The 14605-nt window shown below is 42.6% G+C and overlaps 1 protein-coding gene across 1 annotated transcript in view; it reads left to right on the forward strand.

Moving 5' to 3' along the window:
* The window catches only part of BicD (Microtubule-associated protein Bicaudal D), a 327397-nt gene that overhangs the window by 88479 nt on the left and 224313 nt on the right, over positions 1 to 14605 (forward strand). Inside the window, exon 4 of the mRNA XM_076209252.1 lies at positions 3220 to 3473. Within this exon, the coding sequence (XP_076065367.1) occupies positions 3220 to 3473 (254 nt within the window). The remainder of the gene's footprint in view (positions 1 to 3219; positions 3474 to 14605) is intronic.

A 14605-nucleotide genomic window follows, 5' to 3' on the forward strand; every position in this document is an offset into this window, starting at 1 on the left:
TATTTTTCACTAATGTTGAATACTCTATTTTTTCATATCGGTCACTTGATAAACATAACTCACCCGTATGTAAATACACAAATATCAATGGCATGATCTCTGGCATTAATTAATTAAATGACTATCTAGAAATAGAGAAACCTGACATTATGGGAATTGTAGAGACAAAACTGAAAGGACCTCTATCAACAAGTATAGTGGGACAAGGTCTGTACAACCACTGGGCGAAAAATAGAACAGACAAGAAAGGAGGAGTGTCATGATATTGACCAAAAAGGGTCTAAATGTAACTTAAGATTAACGAAGGCAAAGGCAATGTAGAATTAATTATGATCAAAATTGTAAACAAAAAGATGAAAAGCAGAAAATTTGCAGCATTGTATGTACCACCAAAAACACAGGCTTGGTTGGATAGTGATCATTCTAAATTACTGGAAGACACAATGAATATGCTAAACGAGTTACTGAAAGAGGGTGGTAACATAGTAATCATGGGCGATTTTAGTGCAAAGAAATCTGGGAAGAAATTATAGTAAAAAGGGGAGAAGAATTTTGGAGCAACATTCTACTGGATATGACGATCGAATACACCTTAACACAATGGGCTAAAGGAAAATACTAGACATAGAAACAATGAGGAACCGTCAAAACTAGACTTAATATTAACTTCTGAACCAGATATTGTGAACAAAAATGGAGTATAAAACACCAATTGGAAAGAGTGACCATATACTAATAGAGTTTGAATTAAAAGAACTAAACAATGTAGGTAGGAATGATAAACATAGAGAAGGAAGATTAATGTACAACAAAATGGATATTGTAAAACTAAGAAAAAATTTCCGAAACACAAACTGGGATAAATTCTCCAAAGAGGAAACAAAGATGGAAGACAAATGGAACACATTCAAAGGAAAGTACAAGGAAGGAATTGATAAATATGTACCAAAGAAGAAACAAAAAGAGATATAAAGTGTTGGTATAACAAAAGGTGCAGTGAGGCTAAAGACAGAAGAGACAAAGCCTGGAAAAAATGGAAAAAAGACAAAAAAACATCCAAATCATAAACATGTATAAAATTTAGGAATGAATATGTGAATATACGTAGGAAAGGAAAAAGAAATTATGAAAAAGATATTATAAACAAATGTAAGGATCAACCTAAACTCTTTTACAGATATATAAATGAAAACTAAAGGATAAACATGAAATAGTAAAACTGCGTGTAAATAAAGAATATATAGATGACACAAGAATGGCAGAAGTTATGATCAGACATTTCGGGTTTGTTTTTACAATTGAGAGCTCACAATTTTGGGAAGATGGACAACAAAAAAGATCCCCCAAAATAAAAGAAATAAAGGTAACACAGAAATAAGAGACAAAATAAAAAATCTAGATGATAGGAAATTGCACGGACTGGATGAAATTGCAAATTAGATACTGAAAGAGTGTATAGACGAACTGATAGACAAATTATACAAGATAATAGACTTCTCAATCAAAGAAGGAAAGGTACCGCAAGATTGGAAAGATGCAAACATAGTACCAATATATAAAGGAGGAAACAAAGAAGATCCTACAAACTTCAGACCGGTATCCCTTACGAGCACAGTAGCAAAACTATCCAAAAAATCATCAGAAACAAATGGACCAAACACTTGGAAGAAAATAAAATAGTAAACCCTAAACAATTTGGCTTTAGGAGTGGAAGATCGTGTTCCACAAACTTAATATGCTTTTACTCAAGATTAATAGAGATAATACAAGAAAGAGATGGCTGGGCAGATTGCACCTTCTTGGACTTGCAGAAGGCATTTGACAAAGTACCACATAAAAAATTAATAAGAAAAATTGAAACCCAAAGGTCTCCTGTCGGCATGCTGCCTTTGTAATCCTTTGTTACAAGGTAAGCTACTGGAATGGATGAAGGATTTCTTAAATGGGAGAAAAATGAGAATGGTACTTAGAGACAAAAATTCGAACTGGGAAGATGTAAGAGTGGCATCCTACAAGGCTCTGTATTGGCTCCTTTAATGTTTGCCATATATATAAATGATATGGATGAGGGAGTAAAGTAAATTGTTACATGAACTTCTTTGCTGACGATGCCAAATTACTCAAGAGAGTAAGAACAGAAGATTGCAGATCGCTACAAGAAGACCTAGACTGATTGGAATGTAGTCAGAGATGCGAGATGAACTTCAACATTAAGAAATGTAGCATAATGGAGTTTGGAGAGAGCAAAAATAGAGTATTGGGTCAATATAAAATTGGAAACAAGGAATTAAAAAAAAATTATTCAGAAAGGGACCTGGGAGTGATCATCTCAAGTGACTTGACACCTGATAAATGTCAATAAATTATTTGGAGATACTTTTAACTTATTAAGATCAATGAAAGTGGCCTTCGACCACATGGATGAAGAAATGGTAAAGAAAATAGTGGTTACACTAATAAGATGTAAACTAGAGTACAGTATGCTGCAACACTATGGGCACCTAGCACAAAAAAGAACTTAAGAAAATTAGAAAGAATCCAAAGAACAGTGACAAAAAGGGCACCCACGCTATCAAATTTGACATACAAACAGATTGGAGAAATTACATCTATCAACACTGGAACAGAGAAGAGAAAGAGGTGATTTGTTGACCATTTACAGAATTATGAAAGGGAGGTGGCTTATTAAAGTGTGACAGAAGAGAAACGAGAGGACACGAAAAGAAGCTAAAGAAGGACAGTTACAGAAGAGACCTGAAAAAGAATAACTTCCCACATAGAGTGATTGATGTCTGGAACAAACTAAATGGAGAAGCAGTGAGTGCCAAAACTATACACGATTTGAAGAATAAACTGGATGCGGAGAGATACAAAAACGGGTCACTACGAGCATAGCTTTTGTCCCATAAAATACAACTAGGTAGATAATATAACTAGATGTTTTCTTCAAACTTATCAAAAAAGCATTGTACATCGGAGCTCATTTCCACCTGTGTTAGTGTTTGTGTGTTTTCACACATAATTGTAGAATGAACAGATACTGTTAAGTTTGAGCAGTCTTTATTTATTCTTTTCCATAATCACACAAGAATCATTTTCATGTAAGACAAGTAGATTACAGGGAAATCCTACCAAGTGTACCAATACTTTGAGTTCTAATTTCATATTGAACAGATGCTGGATATGTCAATAAAATGCTGATATTTCTTTCCTTTGTAGGTCATCTCAGGTGGAGTTTGAAGGTGCCAAGTATGAAATTCGAAGACTTCAGGAGGAAGTGGAAGTTCTTAATTCCCAAGTGGAAGAATTTGCAAACCTCAAAAAAATTGCTGAACGTCAAATGGAAGAAGCATTGGAGTCCTTACAGGCAGAACGAGAAGCCAAATATGCACTTAAAAAGGAATTGGACAGTAGAATCAACAATGAATCCATGTATAATCTCTCAAATCTTGCTATGAGTATGAAGCTTGGAGGTAGGTATACAAGCTGTAAAATCAGTATTAATATTTTCTATGATAGTACAATAAGTCCCATTTGAATGAAAGGGATGCATTCCAATAAAAGGCCTTCTTTATGTGAATCTTGTTCAATGGAACCATGAAATGAGTGGATAAGGTGAGAAGTATTGAAATCTTCCAGTCCTTTCCTTTCAGCTTTACATCATTTGTTATTTTATATACCCGTTGAAGTAGGATTTTTTTTTCCATTTTGTATTGATAACCATAAATCTCGTATGTATTTCTACAAAGAATAATCAAATAAATGGATTGTAGCGATGCTACTATTGGTGAAGAGAAAGAGGTTTTGGTGAGTTCGTCTCCTTTATTGTAAGGTATGAGTGAACTGATTTTACATGCGGTGGAAGGCGATATATATACTGCGTGGGCAAGTTACCCGTGGTGCGTAATTAGGTAATTGCACTGGGTTAGGTTGGGTCAAGCAGGGTCGCGCTGGCAGAGAAGCGTCAGGTCTTGGACATCAGTCACGTTCCCTGACACGTGACTTGTCGCGGCTGTACAATACTCCCCTCTTAAATTTGCCTTGGCTTAAGGGGGCGTCCTGCACGTGAGAATTTGGTGGGCGGAGTGTCGAGGTGTGCCGGTTTTAGGCAGTCGATGGAAACCCATTCTGGCCTGCCAGAGACGGAGATGCGGAAGGTCTTGTCTTTATGTTCAAGGACAAGATGGGGGCCAGTGTAGGGACGGGTGAGTGGTGGGGTGTGAGCGTCCGTCCTCAGGAAAACGTGCATCGAGGTGTGGAGGTGTTTTGGGAGGTATTACTTCACCTCCCGGTGATGTGTTGGCACGCATGGGGCAAATTTGCCGACAGTGCATCGAAGCTGTTGCAGGCTCTTGGGAGACTTCTGTGGAGGGAAGAATTCTGCGGGTACGACGAGAGTTGACCGAAGACCATCTCTGCTGGAGACACGTTGAGGTCGTCCTTGATGGCTGTCCGAAGGCCAAGTAGTATCCATGGTAGCTGGGGTAGCCAGGAGCCGTTGTTGCAGCGTGCCATAAGAGATGATTTGAGGGAGCGGTGGGTTCGCTCGGCCATGCCGTTGGCTGCGGGGTTGTAGGAGGTAGTGTGGTGGACTGTAGTACCCAGGAGTTCAGCGAGAGAGTGCCACAGCCGCGACGTGAAGCAAGTTCCTCGGTCGGAGGTGACGTGTTCTGGGAGGCCAAATCTGGCTATCCATCCACTGAGAAATGCTGTAGTGCAGGATGAGGCGGTACTATCCTTCATGGGGATGACCTCCAACCAGCTGGTCGATCTATCGATGGCGGTGAAGAGGTAACGATGGCCTTCCGACAGGGGAGTGGGCCGACGACGTCGACATGAATGTGTGCGAAGCGTCGTCGGGGCTGATGGAATGATCCGATGCCTGATTCAGTGTGGCGATGAATTTTGCTTTGCTGGCAGGCAATGCAGGATCTGGCCCACTCCTTTGCGTCCTTGGAGATGCTGTGCCAGATGAATTTCTGCTTCAGGAGCTTCGCAGTGACGCGCCCTGAAGGGTGAGACAGGCTGTGTATTAAATTGAACACTTGACGTCGGAAGGCAGCTGGGATGAGGGGTCGTGGGCGGCCGGTACTGACGTCGCAGAGGATGGTGTGGTCGTCATGAAAAGGGACGTCTTGCCACTTAAGGGATGTGATGAATGTCCTGTAGGCAAGTGTTTCAGGATCCTCCCGTTGCTCTCTGGCAATAGCTGCGTAGTCGAGGCCGAGTTGAACTGCATCGATGGCTATTCGGGAGAGGGCGTCCCCGCGCTGTGACGGGGTTGTTTGTACCGGGGACGTCCTGCAAGGCTTTGATGGTAGTAGGTTTGGGAAATTTGTCGACTGCGGCGACTTTATCCTGCAGGGGACGAACGCCGTCAGGAGAGATGCGGTGTCCCAAATATGGGACAGACTTTTTTCCGAAGCTGCATTTGTCAAAGCGGACAACGAGGCCGTTGTCCTGGAGACGCTCGAGGATGGTCCGCAGGTGTTGGAGGTGCTGGTCAGGCGAGTTGGAGAAGACCAGAATATCGTCGACGTAGCAGACACAGAAGTCGAGGTCGCCGAGGATGCCATCCATTAGGCGCTGGAAGGTCGCACCTGAGTTTTGCAAGCCGAAGCAGGAGTAATTAAAGGTGTATGTCCCGAAGGGGGTGGTGATGGCGGTCTTCGGGATGTCGTCTGTATGCACCGGAACTTGGAATTAGCCCTTCAGGAGGTCCAGTGTCGAAAAGATCTTGGCGCCTTTGAGGTATGTGGTGACCTCGGTGATGTTTGGGAGTGGGTAGTGGTCAGGTTCTGTCATAATGTTCAGCCGCCGGTAGTCTCCACAGGGGCGCCAGGAACCATCGTTCTTCTTGACGAGGTGGAGAGGTGAGGACCAAGGGCTGGAGGCCTTTTGGCATAGGCCTAGTCTCTCCATCTCTTGGAAGGTTTTCTTGGCGACGGCGAGTTTCTCGGGCGGTAGGCAGTGGTATTTGGCAAATACCAGGGGCCCAGACGTCTTGATGTAGTGGTACACGCCATGTTTAGCTGGCGTCTGTGGTGTCTGTCGCAGCTCAGGCTTGAAGACGTCGGGGAATTCCGTGAGCAGGTGGGCGTAGGGCATTCTAGCGTCGATGGTGGCGACCGTGGTTGGCTGTGGCGCGATTTGCAGGGGCGTCGAGACGGATGCGGTTGCGCAGACTAGGCGGCTGTTGGCGACGTCGACCAGTAATCTGTAATGAGCGAGGAAGTCAGCACCGAGAAGGGGCGTCTTGATGTTTGCCAGGATGAAATTCCATGAGTAGTGGCGACTCCCAAAGGTGAGGTTCAGGCGTTTCTACCCGTAGGTAGCTATGGTAGTGCTGTTAGCTGCGACGAGCCTAACGCCAACGTCCTTGGGGACCTGGCGTTCTGCAGCGGATACAGGAATTATGGACCTGCAAGCACCAGTGTCGACAAGGAAGCAACGTTTAGAGGCCTTGTCGTTGATGGCCCGTAGGGGCCACCGTGATGGACGGTGACCCATTTAGGCGTTTTTTGTCCAGGTACATCGTGGTTGGCATTTCTTGGCGAAGGCGCCGAATCTTGTGTGGTAGTAGCACAGGTGCAGAGCGGGGGTGGTCCGGCGTCACTGCCTTTGCTGGTGTTGTTGGCGCCTGTTGGCTGGCGATGCTGCTGCGGCGAAGATTTCGTCCGTGATGTCGTCCGTAGCACAGACAACCTGATTCCTTGCTGCGGCGGCGTGGGCATCGGCGAGATGGTCCGCCTTTCATGAAACGTCGTCGGTGGTCATTTCCTCGGCGTTGCCAAGGGCAGATCGGACGGGCGCTGGGAGGCGCATGAGCCACAATTGACGAAGCATATCGACGTTCCTGCTGGTTCCGTTGGCTGTGGGTGGGAGGCGGGCGATGGACATCATCTCGAGGTATGCTGTACTTGGTTTAATGTCCCCCAGTGGCTGTTGGGAGAGTTGGAGGATTTTTGCGTCTCTGGAGGCTGCTGACGGCGTGAATTCCTGAAGCAGGTACTGTTTCAGAACGTCATACTGGATAATGTTGTCGTGTTGATCAAGCCATTGGGAGATGAGTGGGAACACATCCTCGGGGATCGCCTCGAGAACATAGTCTGCCTTCGTTTGGGACGTGCTGATATTGCGCAGGCGGAACTGAATCTCCGTCGAAACCAGGAGGGGGCGTGGACCGTAGAAAAAGGCGGCAGCTTCAAGGAGACGGCGTTGACAGTGTTGGTAGCGGGCAGTGTGGCGTTGGGGTGGCGGCGGTAGATGGGTCCATTGTCGCTCCGAATGGTCACCAGTGTAGCGATGCTACTATTGGTGAAGAGAAAGAGGTTTTGGTGAGTTCGTCTCCTTTATTGTAAGGCTAGATAGAGTGAGAAATGAGGAGGTGAGGAGGAGAACAGGGGTGGAAAGGGAGTTGGGAGATAGGGTTGATGAAAGAGTATTAGGATGGTTTGGACACATGGAAAGAATGAGTGAAGAAAGACTAGTAAAGGAGGTATGGAAGGCAGATGTGGAGGGAGTGAACATGAGGGGACGTCCTAGGATGAGATGGATGGATGGGGTGAAGGGGGCTTTGGGGAGGAGGGGAATGTCTGTTGAGGAAGGACGGGAGAGGACAGAAGACGGGGGTGAATGGAGAATGGTTGTATATGGAAAATGTTGTGATGCATGAGGTGGAATGGACGGGGGAATGGGGGGTGAGGTAGTGTGTGTGAGCAAAAATTTTGACGCAGCCCAAAGGGATTTCTCCCCATCCTCTCCTTTATATGGGGGGACGGAGAGGGGGGGTCGCCAATTTAATGAAGCGGCCTTGCTGTGGATGTGCTGTGTCCTGCGACACTGCTTCTGACCCAGGGCAGTGGACAAGGTGCAGGGATGACCCGTCATCTAGGAGGTGCTAAGATGGGAAGGAGGGTGTAGGGGTGTGGAGTGTTTTCAGGGATGGAATGGGTGGGAATAATTTTATGCCTTGTCCTTTTTGGCTACCTGCCTGGTAAGGGGGAAGAAGCCTTGGTATATGTATGTATGTACGAGTGAACTGATTTTACATGCAGCAGAAGCTGATATACAGTATATACTGCGTGGGCAAGTTACCCGTGGTGCGTAATTAGGTAATTGCACTGGGTTAGGTCGGGTCAAGCAGGGTCGCGCCGGCAGAGAAGCGTCAGGTCGTGGACATCAGTCACGTTCCCTGCCATGTGACTTGTCACGGCTGTACAGGATGTTGTAAATTTTTTATTACAAAAATAACCAAAAGGCAAGCACTATTCATGTTTTTTTCTCTCCTCTCTCTCTCTCCCTCTCTCTCTCTCTCTCTCTCTCTCTCTCTCTCTCTCTCTCTCTCTCTCTCTCTCTCTCTCTTTCTCTTTTACCTTATGGATGCTACACCAAGTCACAGCTTCCCAACATCCTGAGTGGTTGTGTACAATACATTCTTCCATAATGTGATGTATGAGGTGAAGTGTTGCATCCTGGAAAGTTATCTATAATGCTGTCATCCAGCCTCTTCTGGTAGCTTAAGAAGGGCTGGATGGTGGCTGCACTGCAGTCTGGCCAGGTGGACTCTGTCCTTTTGGGGGAGAGAGGATTAAGAGGGATGATATCAGGGGATCTTGCATGCAGCAGTGTATTGTCTTTCAGTTTGTTGATGGATCAGTGAGCAATATGATTATGGATGTGTTCCTATGGAGACTGGTGTAAGATGGTTGTGGAGGAAGAGAAGAGAGTATTTGTGTGTGATATAAGTATTTGGGTGTTGTTTTGATGTTTCTTGGTGTGTTAGGGTGTTCTGTCATATAGTGTAGTGGATGTGCTTTGTTTGTGGAGGTTGCAGCAAGTGTTTATGTGTCTCACATGTCATGGTGGTCCTTGACTTTGAGGACTTTGGTTTCATTGTGTAAATGATCTGTAGGTGTTGTGTTTCTGGAGCCTGTAATTGTCTTGTTTTTTTGTTTTGTTTTGTTTTTTAGTCTGTAAGGTGTTGTGGTGTGTCTTGTGAGATTTTTGTTGTCGTTTCCTAGACTGGCAGAGCAGTTCTGTGGCAAAAGCTTCTTGTGAGGGTTTCGCCCCACAATTTGTGGTGCCTGGTTGCTAGGTTGGTCCATGATACTGCAAGTGTGCCCAAGTTTATTTTCATTACACCACATCAGCTTTTTGTTCAAAGGAAAATAGTAGAATTCACCTTGTGTAATTTCAAGGATTCATTCAACAGGGACTTGTAGTGATGTGAAGGAATATTCCAAGAATTTTCTTTAATCTCATCTTTACTTACCTAAGTGTGATATATAAGAAAAGTTTCAATCGTGAGGTCTTGTCTCTTTACTTCCAACAATTTTGTAATGGCGGTTAACCACTTCCATACGGTGACACCTACGTAGGCGGCATGAGGAGCAAGTGGGTACTCGATGATGCCGACGCCGGCATCTTGATTATATTTATTGTAGTACCTACGTAATTTCCATTCTCTCTAAACTGGCTTCATCAATTTTCTATGGTTATCAAAATACACGGGTGAAAGAGAACGAATGATTGAGCACAGATTTTATTTTTTATAATGCGATTATTATGACGCAACATCGCATGTCGGGCAGCTAATGCTGCCAGACGTGTGATGTGCCCCGGAGTGAAGAGGTTAAAAAAAAATTACATTTATTTGACTATCACTATCTTTTTATTTTCTTTGACTATTACATGTGAATGTAAATACTAAATTGGGATAAGAGAAATACAAAGGATCATGGAAAGAAATTAAAAAAGGACAGTTATAGAAGAGACCTGAAAAAGAACAGCCTTCCCCTACAGAGTGGTGGATGTATGGAACTAGGTGAAACAATAATGTGTGCAAAAACCATACACAAATTTAAGAGCAATTTAGACACTACGAGATACAGAGATGGGACACCATGAGTGTAACTCCCACTCCCTTAACCCCTTCACTCCAGGGCAAAATCGCACGTCTGGCAGCATTAGCTGCCCGACGTGCGATGTTGCGTCATAATAATCGCATTATAAAAAAGTCAGTGCTCAATCGTTCGTTCTCTTTCACCCTTGAATTTTGATAATCATAGAAAATGTGATGAAACCAGTTTAGAGAGAATGGAGGTTACGTAGGTACGACTACAATAAATATAATCAAGATGGCGATGTCGGCATCATCGTATACCCACTTGCTCCTCATGACGCCTACGTAGGCGTCACCGTATGGAAGTGGTTAAGATACAACTAGGTAAATAAAACTGACTCAAATCTTCGGATAAGGTGAGTGGGTTACCTACATTGGTATCTGCTGGCCATGACACAGAAAAAAATTAAAAACAAAATACACAAAGTAAGAAGTAAGTATGGATGGGTACCTCTAGGCCTCAATCTCTTTACCTACACTTAATTTTTTACCTAAGTGTACAGTGAGCAATATTGGCCACACTGTGCTAGTTCAGATCTCAGATGAATCCTGTCAGTTTATGTAATTTGTGAGCACATTCTGGGTGCATTGGTTTCATGATTTTTTCTTTCCAAGGAGTTTGTTGGCACCTGTTATGACCACCCAATTTTAATGACCTACACTTTTTCCTTTGATTATATCAATAATCACACTTATCCAAACTACTCTATGTTGTTTCATTATTTTCAGTATATACACATAGAGAAAGAAAGATGAAAAAAAGGAAGATAGATGAAAACCTACTGTCCTGTTGGTTACAACTGCCCAAATTTAATGACACCTGAACTCACACACACTTCCCTGGAGGACCTGACCAATATCTGGTTACTCTCTCCCTATTACATTTTTGCGTCCAAGTTGATTTATTTTTGCCTGGGTGTTATAGTGGTATTTGGTATCATCAGTTCTCTAGATACATCTTCACTATCTTCTCACGACATACCTTCATCATCAACTCTCCACTACAATTGTTTTTCTGGAACACACTCCCAACCACACCATTTATTGATTCATTTCCAACCCTAGCATCAAGATCTCCCAATAACACTACATTGACATTACTCCCTAAACCCTCTATGTACTCATTTAAATCTATCCAAAAACCCTCCCTTTCCTCTACACTCTTCTCATTACCAAGCCCATATGGACTTACAAAAACTCACATCTCCCCAGTTTCACCTTCATACACATTAACCCCTTCCATACGGTGCCGCACACGTAGGCGTCATGAGGAGCAAGTGGATTCGCGACGCTGCCATATCGGCGTCTTGATTATATTTATTGTAGTCGCCCCTGTGTTTTTACATTCTCCCAAATGCGCCCTGAATCCCATTCTCTGTGGTTTTCAAAATTCGCGGGTGAAAGAGAGAACGATCGATATAAGCGGTGACTATATTTTATGATGCGAATATTATTACGTTACGTCATACGGCTGGCATTGGCTGCTGCCCGCGAGATTTAAGTCCCGTACTGAAGTGGTTAACCTTGAAGAAACCTTCCACTCCACCACATGTTTATCTCTTCACTTACTAGTATAGCCACTCCTTCTCACCCTCATCCTCTCTTTACTCCTGACACCCTCCCAACTACACTCAAACTCAAACTTGCCCCTCCCTTTCAACTTAGTTTCATTCAATCCCAACACATCCATTTTTCTTCTCACAAATGTACTACCTATCTCTTCCCTTTTACTCTCATCTGTACCACATCTACACACATTAAAAGACTTAAACCTTAGAGTTCTTGTTAGATAACACCTCCCAGACCCTCTTATGCCTTTGCTTTTTTTTTTTAGGAATGTCACTTTTGGGACTAGATAGAGTTGGATGCCTAGTCCTATCGCTATTCTGTTTTTGTTGCCTTTTACAACTCGAGTGGGAACACTTATTGGCAATATTCTTCTCCCCCACCACAGGGTTCTGCAAAAAAAAAAAAAGGAAATGAACATTCAGAGAAGTGATACAGGACAGTATTAAGAGTGGGGGAACAGCTTAACGGAGGGACAATTGCAGTATAATAAAGTATCATAATATCTCTATAGTGGTACCCAGGAGAAGAGTAGGAAGAGTTTTGGATGTACATGTTCTAAAGGGAGAGAGTGGGGGAATATCAGGTCATATTTTGGTAGAAGGCAAGTCGAGAGTGGAGGATAGATGGAGAAAGAGGAAAAGGACAAAAGGTAGGGAGGTGCTTAAAGTGAACTCCTTAAATAAGAAAGAAAAGGAGAAGGAGTATAAGAAGCTGGGAGAGGAGTGGGAGGTAGTGAAGAATAAAGTAGAACTAGGGGTGGAGGAAGAATGGGGATGGTTCAAGGAGGGAGTCACAAGGTGTGCAAAGATGATGCGTGGAACAAGGAGGATAGGAGGAAATAGAAGGAAGGGTGGTGAGTGGTGGGATCATGAAACAAAGAAGGTTGTAAAAGAAGTTAGCATTCAAAGTTTGGTTGCAAAATAGGATGAGAGAATCATGTGATAGGTATAAAGAAAAGAGAAGTAAAGCATAAGATAAAGAAGGTAAAGAGGAGAGCAGATGTGAAAAGGAATAACAGTATGACAAAATTTTGAAAGTAATAAAAAGATGTATAGGGAGGAAATAAAGAGAGGAAGAGGAGGTTAATCAAGTAGAAAAGAAGAGGTAAAAGGTGCAGATGGAGAGATGATGATGAAAGAGACAGCAGTAAGAGGAAGATGGGCAGAGTATTTTAGGGAGTTGTTAACCTCTTCACTCCGGGGCACATCACACATCTGGCAGCATTAGCTGCCCGACGTGCGATGTTGCGTCATAATAATCGCATTATAAAAAATAAAGTCGGTGCTCAATCGTTCGTTCTCTTTCACCCGTGTATTTTGATAACCATAGAAAATTGATGAAGCCAGTTTAGAGAGAATGGAAATTACGTAGGTACGACTACAATAAATATAATCAAGATGCCAGCGTCGGCACCATCAAGTACCCACTTGCTCCTCATGCCGCCTACGTAGGCGTCACCGTATGGAAGTGGTTAACCTCTTCAGTACGGGCCAAAATCTCGCGGGCAGCATTAGCTGCCAGACGTACGATGTGTCGTAATAATACTCGCATCATAAAATATAGTCACTGCTTATATCGATCGTTCTCTCTTTCACCCGTGAATTTTTATAACCATAGAAAATGTGATGAAGACAGTTTAGAGAGTATGTCATTACGCAGGGGTAACTACAATAAATATAATCAAGATGCCGATATGGCAGCCTCGTGTATCCACTTGCTCCTCATGCCGCCTACGTATGCGGCACCGTATGGAAGGGGTTAAGGAAAATACTAGATATAGAAACAATGAGGAACCGTCAAAACTAGACTTAATATTAACTTCTGAACCAGATATTGTGAACAAAATGGAGTATAAAACACCAATTGGAAAGAGTGATTATATACTAATAGAGTTTGAATTAAAAGAAGAGAACAATGTAGGTAGGAATGATAAATATAGAGAAAGAAGATTAATGTACAACAAAACGGATTTTGTAAAACTATGAAAATTTTTGCAAACCACAAACTGGGATAAATTCTCTAAAGAGGAAACAAAGGTGGAAGACAAATGGAACATATTCAAAGAAAAGTATAAGGAAGGAATTAACAAATATGTACCAAAAAGAAACAAAAAGAGATTTATATAAAGTGTTGGTATAATAAAAGGTGTAGTGAGGCTAGAGACAGGAGAGACAAAGCCTGGAAAAAATTGGAAAAAAAAAAAAAAACATCCAAATGCCAAACATATATAAAACTTCAGAACGAATATGTGAATATACATAGGAAAGAAAATAGAAATTATGAGAAAGATATAGACAAATGTAACGATCAACCTAAACTCTTTTACAGATATACAAATGAAAAACTAAAGGATTAACATGAAAGTGAAATTGTGTGAAGGAGATGACACAGAGATGGCAGAAGTTATGATCAGACATTTCAGGTCTGTTTTTACAATTAAGAGCCCACAATTTTGGGAAGATGGACAACAAGAAAGATCACCCATAATGAAAGAAATAAAGGTAACACAAAAAGAAGTAAGAGACCAAATAAAAAACCTAGATGTCAGGAAATTGCATGGACCAGATAGAGTTGCAAATTGGATACTGAAAGAGTGTATAGACGAACTGACAGATATACTACACAAGATAATAGACTTCTCACTCAAAGAAGGAAAGGTACCGCAAAATTGGAAAGATACATACTACCAATATATAAAGGAGGAAATAGGGAAGATCCTACAAACTTCAGACTGGTATCCCTTACAAGCACAGTAGCAAAAATATGCGAAAAAGTCACCAGAAACAAATGGTCCAAACACTTGGAAGAAAATAAAATAGTAAACCCTAAACAATTTGGCTTTAGAAGTGGAAAATCATGCACCACAAACCTAATCTGCTTTTACTCGAGACTAATTGAGATATTACAAGAAAGAGATGGCTGGGCAGGCTGCGCCTTCTTGGACTTGCAGAAGGCATTTGACAAAGTACCACATAAAAAATTAATAAGAAAAATTGAAATAGTAGGAAGAATACAAGGTAAGCTGCTGGAATGGATGAAGGATTTCTTAACTGGGAGAAAAATGAGAGTGGTACTTAGAGACAAAAATTTGAACTGGGAAGATGTGAAAAGTGGCATCCCACAAGGCACTGT

Source organism: Oratosquilla oratoria, chromosome 26 (genome assembly GCF_046742065.1).
Source record: "Oratosquilla oratoria isolate Oo_2021 chromosome 26, ASM4674206v1, whole genome shotgun sequence".
Lineage (NCBI taxonomy): Eukaryota > Metazoa > Arthropoda > Malacostraca > Stomatopoda > Squillidae > Oratosquilla > Oratosquilla oratoria.